General features: G+C 41.8%; 1 protein-coding gene across 5 annotated transcripts in view; it reads right to left on the bottom strand.

Annotated features, from left to right (window-relative positions):
* Positions 1 to 5,951: 5,951 nt before the first annotated feature.
* Positions 5,952 to 14,330, bottom strand: part of LOC147016882 (zinc transporter ZIP13-like) — a 43,555-nt gene continuing 35,176 nt past the window's right edge. For 3 of the 5 annotated variants that reach the window (XM_085846016.1, XM_085846018.1, XM_085846017.1), the window contains exons 5-10: positions 9,546 to 9,686; positions 8,535 to 8,624; positions 8,279 to 8,329; positions 7,202 to 7,334; positions 6,940 to 7,039; positions 5,952 to 6,703 (exon numbers count right to left, since the gene is read on the bottom strand). In XM_085846016.1, coding sequence (XP_085702142.1) covers positions 6,628 to 6,703; positions 6,940 to 7,039; positions 7,202 to 7,334; positions 8,279 to 8,329; positions 8,535 to 8,624; positions 9,546 to 9,686 — 591 coding nt within the window. In that variant the 3' untranslated portion in view covers positions 5,952 to 6,627. The remainder of the gene's footprint in view (positions 6,704 to 6,939; positions 7,040 to 7,201; positions 7,335 to 8,278; positions 8,330 to 8,534; positions 8,625 to 9,545; positions 9,687 to 14,330) is intronic. The other 2 variants (XM_085846019.1, XM_085846020.1) reach the window with 2 other exon arrangements.

Genomic DNA, 14,330 nt, shown 5'->3' with positions numbered 1-14,330 from the left:
TGTGTGTGTGTGTGTGTGTGTGTGTGTGTGTGTGTGTGTGTGTGACCGCTGTTTCTCAACAACCTCTGGTCTGATCTAATTGAAACTTGCCAGGTATATTGCTGGGGACCTGAGGATGTTGCTTTTCAAGGTTTGATATTAATCGGACAAGTGCTTCCCAAGTTATGGCCATTTATTTACCAAACCAATGGCAAGACACGTTGTTGCGTGGGCGTGGCCGTTGGGGAAGGGAAGCACAGCCACGTTCCCCATTACGGGTTATAACGTACGGGCTTCCGGAGAGTGATGACTTCGTGTATTCAAATAATTTCTCGATTTCTTATGCGCATTTATAGATAAACACAATGGCCCAAGTTATGATCGTTTTCATATTAGACGGTGTATAAATTTCGGGAACATCAGAGTGCTGGTATGCTCCGAACCAGGAAGTAAATTTTTTCTCTCTCTTGTCTTCTCTTTTTGTTTTTCCTTGCCACGACATTGCGAAAAGGTAAAATACGTTGGCGCTAATTGAATAATTGGGTATTAAAAATAAATTGCGAATAATCATAACTGCGAATAATATCGAACTTCCGGGTCATGCACGTACGGGCACGTGAGAGCGAAGAAACGGCCTGTGTGGTTTATTTATTTATTATTATTATTATTATTATTTTTTTTTTACGGGCACGTACTAGTACATTCAACATGCAGATGTCCCAAAAGTCAGTTATGTCGTTAAGTATGTGTGTAGTCAGATCCCCTTCCTTTTGTCTAGTGGGAGAATCAAAGGCGTGCGTTGCGATTTCTTTTAGTTAGGTTATTACATCTACAAGCCATCGAACAACCATCCCATCCCCCGTCACGATCCACTGCCAACCGGCTGCCTTCTCGCACCCTGAGTGCCGAGGCAGAATCTCGCGGTTCCAGTTTCTTAGCTTCCACAAATGTTGTAACTCTTTCACGACGACCTTTGCAACATTGATACTGTTGCTCAACAAGTATGAACCCGCGTGGAAGAATGGGCGGGGTTTCCCGGCAAGGGCCGAAACTCCGCCCAGAAAGGGTGAACCCATAGGAGCCTGTCCAATCAGGGCGGGGAGTGACGTCTGTTCAAGCAAGCCCCGCCCCGTTGAGGGAGGTCCATAAATTCCCGAGGACTCTCTGAGGAAGGGGTTGTTACGAAGGTTGTTCTGAGGTTTTTGATAGGGTTGTGGTGGTTGAGAGTCGAGTGAGAAAGAAGGGTCTTTGAGGAAGTTCTCCACGGGTTTCTGACAAGGTTTTGGATAGGGCTCTGAGGGTTGTTGTTGAGCGTGCAGTTTTTTTGATGCGGAGGGTTGAGCAGAAGTTCGTGAAGGCGGTGAACGTGTCCCTGCTGTCCCTCTGCAAGGAAAGGAAAGAGTGAACCTGACCCCCCTCTGTGGACCCCACTATTCACCACCCGAGCTCCACCACGAACGAGTCCCACACGTGCGACTGGGGACCAAACGAACGATCAAGTGCCGCACCACGGAGCACCCCTTCCTCCGACGATCAGGTACCCAGCTGGACTCTGACCCCCAGCTCGTCTCTCTCTCTCTCCTCGGCTGCGAGGGTCCAATAAAGAACTCTGGGTTTATTTTCATTTGTGTGTGTGTCTGCGTGTGGGCCCATCTTGTAAGTAGAACTGAATAAGTGTTTTTGGATCATTGTAAATATTCCTTGCTTGCATATTCACGTTAAGTCTTGCTTTGTGTCTTCATTTACTGAAAATAAATCATCACAGAAATGTTCCCAGTCCATTTTCGTCCCTTCTTGGATTGGTCCAGCATGGTTCAGATCTGAGTTTAGGCGGGCAGGGTTTTATCCCTGGTAATTGGACAATTGTAGCTGAGATGTCCTGGGCAGGCCCACTCGACTGCACCCGAGTCGGAAAGATGGGTGGCAGAGTGGTAGTTGGTAGGTGTAATTTTACTGCTGCCGGTATAGTAAATCCGGTTCGGCCAGGCGTTCCGAGGGCGTGGATCCCCGGTAGCCAAGACCTGATTGATAAAACGTTGAAAGGTTTGTGTGGAATTGCGTAGGCCGAACGGCATCTTCAGGAATTTGCACAGACCGAAAGGCATGATGACTGCTGCCTTCAGGCTGTCATCTGGATCCATGGGAATCTGATGGTCCACCCGATTTGAGGTCGACCTTGGAGAAGATTGTAAAATCGTGAATGTGTGGAATGGTGTAACAGTCTGGAACAATTACATTGTTTAAGGACCAGTAATCCCCACAATAACTCCTTTCCCCAGGTGTCCTTTTGCATACCATGTTTCATGCTGAAGCCCAACTGCAGGACGATGGTCTGATGATCCCCCATTGTAACACATGGTCAAACTCCTGGTGGGTGATACATAATTTCTTGGGTGCGAGTCGGCGGGCACATGTAAAAACAGGTGGTCCCCTGGTCTCGATGTGATGCGTGATCTCTTGTTTGATGGCTGGATTGTCGCCGATGGTTGCGTTATGGACGGAATGTCATAAAGGACTTTCCGAAAAGGGAACGTGGGCGTGGATAGAAGATACGTGTGCTATTCAGTGACGAAACGGTGAATGCTTTACCGAGAACAAGAAGCTGTGTCGAGGCATCCAATCGACGGCGATGTTTGACGTCAACGAGGAGATTGAAATGACTCAAAATATCCACACCGAAGATCGAGTTTGCGGTATCGGCAATGACCCGATGCGAGTGAAGAAATAAATTTATGATGTAATCGGTCACTTGGTCTAACAGCCATATTGGATTGAAAATAAAACGCTAAAAAAATCTTCTCCAGAACCACTTAACAGATTGAATTCAAAACTCATACATGTGATCGACTAGCCATGGGGAGTATAGTTTGAATTTTTTTTAATATTCAGCTTCATTGACACAGTTTAGCCTTGATGTGCACAAAAGTGGTTGTTAAATATCCTAATAATCAACAAAGTTATGGACAAGCCGGAAGGCGGCGATGGGTCGCTGAGCAAGAAAACTATAAGTTATAGAGCAAAATGGATGTCATATAGCGGATAGGGAATCACCTTAAGATTATGCATATTGAATGTCATCCAGTTCCATCTAGTGATAACTACTTGGTATCCATTTGAATGAAAAGTACTGAAAATGCGGTTTGAAATCGGAAATCCCCAAAGTTTGAGGGGGTGCTGTGGGTGAACAAAGATCTAAATCGAAAATCCGGCTGATCGTTTGTGCACAATGTGTTCCAGACGATTAGTGTGAATTTTCATGACCATCCGACCATAACCCTAGGAGGAGTAGCATTTGGCACGAAGGCACCTCCAGCTCTCGTATATTATCGATTTTTGCACTAATTGACCTTTGACCCCTGACCTAAGCAAAATCAGTCAATATGTCCTGAGGCAAAGTTGTAGTACTCATTGAGTACCATGAACCTGCAAAGTTTAATTTGTATCGATGCACTCACCTGGTCGCTCGGGGGCCTTCAATTTTCGCCAATTTTCGCGCATACCCTAATTGTGGGGGGTGCTGTGGGTAAAGTATTCCATATATCACAAAACCGGAATATATTTGATAGAGAATCAACTGTAGATCATTCGTGCCAAATTTCATAACCCTACGTGGGATAGTGGCTTTTGGAATTGATTTTGCGTGAACGGTACCGATTTTGAAGGTTTTTCGGTTGTTGCTCGGGAATCAAAGTGTCCCTAGCAACCATCACAATTTCAAAAGCACTAGGTCATATGATGTACCTACCACTCAAGTTTGGTCAAAATCCGCCCACGTTTACTACGAATTATGCTGATGACAAACGAACAAACATCCACATAAACAGACAGAATTACTGACAATAAGGGTCACCTATTTCGGCGACCCAGTAATGGCACTGTATATGACATAATCGGGTGTATGGATGATACGGGTATGTGGGCCATAATAGTAGTGTGTTGTGTTAATGATGGGGTATTTTTTGTTCAGAATGAGCACGCCAGCCAAGACCATGCTCTTTACGAGTGCTGTTCTAGTTCAGGACAGGCATTTGAATTTGACCAGGATTGCACAACGTTCCACTTTTTGAAAGATACAATGGAATCTTTAACTTTCGCTTGTGAATGCTTGCAGATGGGACTACGAGGTAAACATCCATTCTAAAGGATGATGTACTTTGATGAAAATCCTTGCCTGGAAGCATCAGGATGAGTTTAGTCAGGAAAGATTGCAAGACTAGGCAGCTCAAAGGGAAGCATGCTATCTGTGAACTATCCTGGTAATCCCAAATAATGAATTTTTAACGCAGATGATAATCTCAAAAGGAATTTGCAACAAACAGTTTATTTTGCCTTTTGTAAACATTTTATTGCCATTAAAAAAAAAACTTTTAAAAATACAATTATGTGCAATCGTTCTTGTTAGCACCCTGTTTTCTTGATGTTTAAAAGGCAGCTTTTATTGTTGTTTAAAGCAAAATACGTACAAAATAAAGAGCTTCAAGTTAAAATGACCCATTTAAAAATGACTTTCATAAGCTTAAACTCAGGTTACACTTGTTAGTGAAAATGGCATTGTCTATTAATCCATTTTGCTCTCCCCATTCACATACCCATCGTGTCTACTTACCCAATGTAAATTGTCATCTGGTCTTACTTCCAGCCACTGTGTCCTCTATTTAGTCCAAAAAGAAAGGATTGTGTTTGTAGTGTATATTTTTCAGTTGCTGTCATTCCTCCCTCCTTGAAGAGTGTTCAAAGTTTAATAGAGTAATTGAGCCGTCTAACGTCTTTGAATGCAATTTCATTTGAAAAGTGGATAAAGTTGATCACTCTTGCTGACTTGTAATTGATTATATGCTGGTGTGACAAACGGAACATGTCTTTCGATCCTGGCAAATCTCACTCACCCTGTCGCTCCATAAGGATCTCAAAAATGAACCCATTATTTCCATGGCTGGCCATTGGAAGAGGGTTCAGTCTTCTTGGACTAACCATGTAGTAAAGTTGACCAAACAAAGCCAGCTGCAGACTGCCCATCCTGTTTTGTTCCTTCTGAGTAATTCCTTGAAAAATCAGAAATACATAGCTTACAAGGCTTTTGTTCATAGCTCAATAGAATAATAATCCCCTCTGGGCTGGTGCTCACGCTTCACATGTCTCTCCTCGATTCTATAAAATCTAAGGTTCTCAAAATTATTGGAATCTTTTGCAATGAAGCTGAAGCATAATGGTTGAAGGTTTCACTTGCTTTTACCTCTCCTCCACCTATTCTGATTTCCTGATTTGTTTGAATTATAACATTCTGCTATCTCGTTCATCTTATCCTCCCCAGCTCCTCTTGGAGTTGAGGGCTCTTTCTGTAACCACATCCTGGTTAAACTCCAAAAATAAAGGCTTGCTGTCAATCCAGTCTTGTCCCCCCCCCAAAAACCACACGTTTATGGAACAACCTTCCTGAGGAAGTTTAATCTCACTCTTCCCTCCATGGTTTCAAGTTGGTGTTACACCACTATCACGTCACCCCTGTTACTGTCAGGGTTTCTCTCTCCTCATTCAATTGCTTTTTGCATCCACGTGCTGTCCTACTGTCAGTACATTGCTTTTTTTTGCCCCCTCTCTCATGAGTGTAGAATTTGTCCAAAAATTTAAATTCCATATGCAAGGAAAAACAAAAGCCATAATTCTAGGAATTGTATGTACGCATTATTAGATCTGTGCTCTGGCAAGGTGATCGATAGGCAATACATGATCACCCAACGATATGCAAACTAAGTAGGAAGCCGATAAAGTAATGTAATTACCAGCCTGCTTACTATCCATATACAAATGGAAATGCAGATTCAAGGATTCAGAAAAGCAGATAAAACTGTTTGGGAAATATACGATTTGCATGCAGCCTATGGCTGCTTGGCTGCATCATTTTCTGGGGGTGCGGCTGTGCCACTGTTATGTTGAGTGACTGATTTCTGCTGAAAACTAGAAAGCAATTTGTGTTTGTGTAAAAAAATTATTAATTTGTGTTTTCCATATTCTCATAATAAAGGTTTGTTGAAAATTTGATCACAAAAGCTTAATTGGTAAAAAAAAAAAAAAGTTATGGCCTGGCCAGACACACTGACACACACACACAGACACACGTGATTGCAAAGGCCCAATCTCCTGATGCACAGTGTATGGGCTAAAAAGTTTAACAATTTCATGTCATAGGTTTTGATCCATTTTCCTTCAAATCCATAAATGTATTCCTATACATGGCAGCTGAAGCCGTCAGCCTTTGGCCAAATATGAGATTGCACCTGTTGCTTATGGAAATATTCCACAATAAATTGCATTCATGTCTGTTTAAACAAAAATAAAAAAGGAGCCGTGGACCTTTTCAGGACAGGCAGAACTTACCCCAGAAGTGAAGACAATTGTAAACACCCTCACCAACAACTACCGATCTGTCATCACCAATAACTCACAAAAACATTTGCAGAATTAGTTGCCAAAATAAAAAAATAGCCAAGTGTTACCACAGCCTTGCAATAACTGAATAACAAGTGCTTCTTTCTTTTTAACTTGAAATGAGATTTCAACCTCGGTGACATTTTTATAAGAATGATGTAATGGTAGAGGCAAGCTGGTCAGTTAGCTTGGGGAGTGGAGGAATTGTAAACGTGTGAAGCATCAGTCCACCAGCAGAGAAATTACAGCAATGACTGTTACACCGCCAAGCAAAAAGGAGATCTGTAGGACCATGGACCTGTGAGAAAACGAATTCAATGTCTGTCATAAATACCATATAAATTTAAAATACAAGTATTGAGGATCATGGAAGAGCACAATGACGAGGTGATGGATGAATGAACAACGTAAGGACAGTCGGATGACAGCAAATGGATGCAACGCAGCATGTGGAGGAATTGTTGAAGGGTGAAAACATAGCGTCTCGGTAGGTGGAAAAAGGCTTAGTCCCACATCCAGCAGTTCTGACCTCACCTTGGTTGGTTATTTGTCAGCAGGTCGGGAAGCACGTTGACTAAAGCAATGTATAGGAAGCTTCCAGCAGTAAAGGGAAGAGTCCAAGCTATGCTGTCACCTACACATGCGAGAGCTTAATCATCATATGGAAATTATTTTAAATTTCAAGAACTTTGAGGAGTTCATCATCAGGGTTGTGAGAAAGGGGTCAGACAGTGAGGAAGACATGGACTGCAAATGTTTTGAGCTGTACATGAAATCGATGGAAAGTTTCCAATACCTGCATGTGATGTGGAGTGACATACGAGGAGGAAGAGTGCTCCGGCAATACCGGTGCCCGCCGTCGCTGCCTGCAACCAGGCTGCTTGCCAGCGGTCAAAGCCAGCACGAAGCAGGATAGAAAAGTCTCCAAACTGGGATTAGGAAATACATTTCTGCATTGGCATTTATACAGGCGATTGAACATTTTTAAAGGGTTATTATGGGTTTATGTTTTGATGCATTTTTTTTTTTTGCTCACCAGTTATCCATGTTAAATCTGTTGTTAAAAAAACCTCCCAGTTTGAATACAAAGCATCTGTGGCCATGACTGATGCCTCAAATGAAACATGGTTAAATCAGAGGAGCACCAAAACTTTGGGTCAAACTCTCAAAACCACAATCAAACAATGACAAGTGGTTGATATTTGTTTTTTTGTTTTTTTGTTTGTTTTTTACTTGAAATGGCATTTGAACCTTTTTATTAGAATGAGGGAACAGAGTGAAGGAAGTCAGCTTGAGTTGAGCAATGGTAAACATGCGACTCATCAGTCAACCAACATAGAGGAATTACCACAATGACTGGTGTACTGCAATTCACTGTTAGCTCATTTGGTTGCCTCTTCTCTCCAGTCCTGACACCTAGTCCAGAATATAGCAGCCACACTCATAGTTTAAGCTCATAAACTTAATAACGTCACTTCAGGCATATCTCCACCCAGATCCAGATCTGGATTCAGATCTTCACCAAAATCAAATCAATTCTTCCTTGTCACACACCCAACCTGTCAACCAAGTTTTGTCTAAATCTGTCCTCAACTTTTTGAAATATAATACTGTATATAGTTTTTGGCCGTATCTCTCAATGGTGAAGAATCACTTTTAAAATTCTAGTATCCGGATCTGCACCAAAATCTAATCAGTTCGTCCTATTCACACACCCAAACTGCCCACCAAGTTTCATCCAGATCCTCTCCACAACTTTATGAGATATCCTGCACGCAAACAAATAAACAAAGACAAGCAGACAGGGGTGAAAACATAACCTCCGTCCATCGCAGGTGGCAAAGGTAATAAATAAAAGGTGTCATTATCTCACCTCATGTGGAATCTCATGCAATAAAATTGCAAATGTGGTCAGGAATCCGACCTGCAACAATCACTCAAATCGTTAAAGTTATACTTTTATTTATACAAACTTAGTCCTGTGATTTTATTTATACAAACTTCCTGTGATTCAAAAGTATGCCAACACTTATTTGGTATCTTAATGAAGGAATTCACCTCAAAAGATTGCCAACTTGCAGAAGTTGTTCCAGGACTAAGTCTGGCATATTAAGACTCAAGTTTCTTACCTTAAAGCTAACAGAAAAACTCCCAGCAACAGCAAGTCCGTGTGTGAAGTTATCGATGGAGTTTGCCAACAAGTTAAGGTAGCCACTCATCTGCACAGAAAAACAAGAAAAATCGATAATGAATAAATTTAATCTTTCATGTCCCATTTCAAACACTTTAAAGAACCTCAATATTTCTTGTTTTTTTACCTGTTATTACAATATACGATCATCTTACCTTTTGTTACAGGGGCCATCTATTTGACATAACAAAGTTTAACCCTTTCCCTCCTGTGTCCTTCGAAGATGTTCCCTTCACTCATATCATCCACCAATCTCTTTTAATTTTTTCCCAGCCTCTCTGTTTGTTTTTTTTACCCAATGCATGTCTGATTAATATATCGCCCCCTATAATGTTCTTACCATTTTTCACATCTTGGTAGAAAGTAAAACTCTTCCTTTTTGGACAACATGAACCAAGCACTCGTCAAAATATTAAAGTATGCAGGCGTATCACAAAATACAAGGGGTGACTAAAAAGTTAGATGACCAAAATACTCAAAATAGTCCGGTAATTCTTTAAAGTTTACAATCAGTGAGAATTTGTTTACTAATTCTTTTAATCAGTGCCTCGTCAAGTTAGGGGGTTCAATTTCTATTCACTAACTGTATATACACACATTGGAAATTAAAAAATTCATATTGTCTTTGACGATTGTGAGTATCTCGGTGGTCAAACTTTCATATCTGCCGATAAACCTTTGATAATTATCTAATCATCCACAAAAATTTAGCAATGTTTGGGAATCAAACCTTCTTAATCCTTGTGTAACCCCTTACCACATATTCAAATAATGAGACCATTTAACTTGTTTAAAGCATCAGTGACAGCACTCATGAATCGTGGAGAAAACAATAATTTATCATCGAGACATGTAATCCATTTGTTGCCCAATACTCGTATTATAATCAAAACTAATAGCATGTACCTTATAGGTATTCATCTCAGCATGCTGCTAACAGTAAACATACCTTGATTGGGCCACTGCTGCCTGACCATGACAGTCCATTCAACATGGTAGGTGCAGTTCTCACATCTCCACCCAAGTTATGCTGCAAAATTGGAACCAGTTCACCATTACAACAAATGGTCCTAAAACAGTTTCTCAGCACCTGTATTAAAGAGTTTTCAAGGCTATTTCTTGGTCTGTTATCTTCAATGAAAATGAAACTATTGACATACAATTTATAAGCAAATCTAATTTTACAGTGGGTGATATATTTGTGTAATAATTTACTGTACCAGCAAGCATAATCATCATACAGTTTTTTTTGTAAGAGAAATATTCTTTGGAAGAATTTCTCCAAAATGAGAGCAAAAAAATCAAAATAATAAATAAAATTGATAAGTAATATTATTTGAGTCAAAAAATGCTTTTTTGATATTCTTTGAGCAAATTCCAACTAAAAGACTGTTCCTCTCACCAAGATTATTGCATATATAATCGATATCTATATCTACATATCTGTGCAGTGTCTGTCCTATGTTGTCACTGAATTACTCAATCAAACTTTTGTGAAATCGAACCAAACTTCTGGGCTGCACCGAGCTCTCCCATGTGTATGTGTTAAGGATATATTTTTGGAGTTTTTTTTTTTTAAACATATGAACTGAACTAAAATTGCTTATCAAAATGTAATATCATGAATATTACAAATAAATTTGCAAAAAAAAAATGTTTGAATTCTGATTATAAATCATGACAACATGGCAACGCATGGAATTATCCTCAATTAAAACAAGACTGTCTCGATAGAAATGCGTGGTGTGGTTTCTTAAATCGTATAGCGGGAACCGTTTTGAATTGAGGTGTTTTTAATACCATGGTGGTTAGGTGTTTTTAATACATGGCGGTTACGTGGCCGTGAGGTGTTTTTAATACATGGTGGTTACATGGCCGTGAGGTGTTTTTAATACATGGTGGTTACATGGTCGTGAGGTGTTTTTAATACATGGTGGTTACGTGGTCATGAGGTGTTTTTAATACATGGTGGTTACATGGCTGTGAGGTGTTTTTAATACATGGTGGTTACATGGTCGTGAGGTGTTTTTAATACATGGTGGTTACGTGGTCATGAGGTGTTTTTAATACATGGTGGTTACATGGTCGTGAGGTGTTTTTAATACATGGTGGTTACATGGTCGTGAGGTGTTTTTAATACATGGCGGTTACGTGGCCGTGAGGTGTTTTTAATACATGGTGGTTACATGGTCGTGAGGTGTTTTTAATACATGGTGGTTACATGGTCGTGAGGTGTTTTTAATACATGGCGGTTACATGGCCGTGAGGTGTTTTTAATACATGGTGGTTACATGGTCGTGAGGTGTTTTTAATACATGGTGGTTACGTGGTCATGAGGTGTTTTTAATACATGGTGGTTACATGGTCGTGAGGTGTTTTTAATACATGGTGGTTACATGGTCGTGAGGTGTTTTTAATACATGGCGGTTACGTGGCCGTGAGGTGTTTTTAATACATGGTGGTTACATGGTCGTGAGGTGTTTTTAATACATGGTGGTTACATGGTCGTGAGGTGTTTTTAATACATGGCGGTTACGTGGCCGTGAGGTGTTTTTAATACTGTGGTGGTTACGTGGCCGTGAGATGTTTTTTAATACATGGTGGTTACGTGGCCATGAGGTGTTTTTAATACATGGTGGTTACATGGTCGTAAGGTGTTTTTAATACATGGAGGTTACGTGGCCGTGAGGTGTTTTTAATACTGTGGTGGTTACGTGGCCGTGAGATGTTTTTTAATACATGGTGGTTAAGTGGCCATGAGGTGTTTTTAATACATGGTGGTTACGTGGCCGTGAGGTGTTTTTAATACATTGCGGTTACGTGGTCATGAGGTATTTATAATACTGTGGTGGTTACGTGGCCGTGAGGTGTTTTTAATACATGGTGGTTACGTGGCCGTGAGGTGTTTTTAATACATTGCGGTTACGTGGTCATGAGGTATTTATAATACTGTGGTGGTTACGTGGCCGTGAGATGTTTTTTAATACATGGTGGTTACGTGGCCATGAGGTGTTTTTAATACATGGTGGTTACATGGTCGTAAGGTGTTTTTAATACATGGTGGTTACATGGTCGTGAGGTGTTTTTAATACATGGAGGTTACGTGGCCGTGAGGTGTTTTTAATACTGTGGTGGTTACGTGGCCGTGAGATGTTTTTTAATACATGGTGGTTAAGTGGCCATGAGGTGTTTTTAATACATGGTGGTTACGTGGCCGTGAGGTGTTTTTAATACATTGCGGTTACGTGGTCATGAGGTATTTATAATACTGTGGTGGTTACGTGGCCGTGAGGTGTTTTTAATACATGGTGGTTACGTGGCCGTGAGATGTTTTTTAATACATGGTGGTTAAGTGGCCATGAGGTGTTTTTAATACATGGTGGTTACGTGGCCGTGAGGTGTTTTTAATACATGGCGGTTACGTGGTCATGAGGTATTTTTAATACTGTGGTGGTTACGTCGCCATGAGGTGTTTTTAATACATGGCGGTTACGTGGTCATGAGGTATTTTTAATACTGTGGTGGTTACGTGGTCATGAGGTGTTTTTAATACATGGTGGTTACGTGGCCGTAAGGTGTTTGTAATACATGGCGGTTATGTGGCCATGAGGTGTTTGTAATACTGTGGTGGTTACGTGGCCATGAGGTGTTTTTAATACATGGTGGTTACGTGGCCGTGAGGTGTTTTTAATACATGGCGGTTACGTGGTCATGAGGTATTTTTAATACTGTGGTGGTTACGTGGCCATGTGGTGTTTTTAATACATGGTGGTTACATGGCCGTGAGGTGTTTTTAATACATGGCGGTTACATGGTCATGAGGTGTTTTTAATACATGGTGGTTACGTGGCCGTGTGGTGTTTTTAGTACATGGCGGTTACATGGTCGTGAGGTGTTTTTAATACATGGCGGTTACGTGGCCGTGAGGTGTTTTTAATACTGTGGTGGTTACGTGGCCGTGAGATGTTTTTTAATACATGGTGGTTATGTGGCCGTGAGGTGTTTTTAATACATGGTGGTTACGTGGCCGTGAGGTGTTTTTAATACATGGTGGTTACATGGCCATGAGGTGTTTTTAATACATGGTGGTTACGTGGCCGTGAGGTGTTTTTAATACATGGTGGTTACGTGGCCGTGAGATGTTTTTTAATACTGTGGTGGTTACGTGGCCGTGAGGTGTTTTTAATACATGGTGGTTATGTGGCCGTGAGGTGTTTTTAATACATGGTGGTTACGTGGCCGTGAGGTGTTTTTAATACATGGTGGTTACATGGCCATGAGGTGTTTTTAATACATGGTGGTTACATGGCCGTGAGGTGTTTTTAATACATGGTGGTTACGTGGTCATGAGGTGTTTTTAATACATGGTGGTTACGTGGCCGTGAGGTGTTTTTAATACATGGTGGTTACATGGTCGTGAGGTGTTTTTAATACATGTGGTGAATTGTCGTGAATTGAGGGACATGACGCGGGATCACATGTTGTGCGTCTCGCGTATAAGGGGAGGTCTCTGCGGCACGAGTGATTGTCCCCGGGGCATTGCCATTTACATCGGCTGTTCACTTGATGCTCGTTAACTGAAGGTGCTCATTGACTGGTGAGAATGGAAATTATATCGAACTCCGTGCTTACGCGGATTGTCTGCAATGATTAACTGCACATGTATACGTTACTGCTTATGTACTCCTAGCTGAACCTGTATTCCCCGGTGTGCCCGTAGAAGCGGCTCCAATCAAATGGAATAAAGCCTAAACTCTGAAGGTTCATCTCTCGCTCTCATTTCAATTTATTCCATTTGATTTTCTCGGCTCTCTCAACCAAAGATGGACAAGATCTACAAACCAGAGAGGTTCGACGCAGACCCGAACGCGACTGACGCAGAAATGAAATGGTCACATTGGTTCTGTTCCTTCTCACACTATCTGACCATCATCGCGGAGGGAGCTGACAAATTTGCCGCTCTCGTGAATCATGTCTCGCCCAGCGTGTACAGGCTCTTCTCGGGGTGCGACACTTACGAAGCAGCGATCGAGGTGCTGCAAGCGCTCTACGTGAAGCCCAAGAACGAGGTATACATACGACATCTTCTCAACACACGCAAGCAAGCAGCCGGGGAGACAATCGATCAGTTCCTGCAAGCTCTGAATCAGCTGGGAAAAGACGGCAGCTTCCGGGCGGTAAGCGCCGAGGAACACCGAAAGGAAGCCACACGGGAGGCATTCATCCAAGGACTCAGATCAGCTCACATACGGCAACGCTTACTAGAGAAAGCGCAACCCACTCTTGACAAGGTAGTCGATCAGGCTCGAGCGATGGATACGGCTCAGCAGCAATCTGAGTCATTTGGGACACCGATGCTGCTCATGAACGCTGCTACGATGGGAACCCAAGGAACCCCACTGGCACAGACACAGCCAGACATAGGGGATGGAGAAACACCCGAGGAGCCGGATACCCAGACCTCGTCAAACTCCTCAGCAACTGCACCGGTTGGTAAATGCTTCTTTTGTGGGTACAAAAGGCATCCTCGTCAAAAATGTCCCGCCAGAGATGCCACATGCATGAATTGCGACAAGAAAGGGCATTATGCCAGGGTATGTAAATCTACTCTAAGGAGAAATAAACCCACTTCTGCGGCTCTCTACTCGCAAAATAAATTGACTGCAGCCTCCCCGGGGAATCTATCCAAGGCTATCATCAACGTACGAATTAACGGGCATATGGCTGAGGCACT

The sequence above is a fragment of the Eptatretus burgeri genome, chromosome 11 (assembly GCF_056783735.1).
Source record: "Eptatretus burgeri isolate ZD-2024b chromosome 11, Ebu_testis_v1, whole genome shotgun sequence".
In the NCBI taxonomy this organism is placed as follows: domain Eukaryota; kingdom Metazoa; phylum Chordata; class Myxini; order Myxiniformes; family Myxinidae; genus Eptatretus; species Eptatretus burgeri.
The sequence above is the reverse complement of the archived record's forward strand: the minus strand, read 5'-3'. Positions and strand labels throughout refer to the sequence as shown.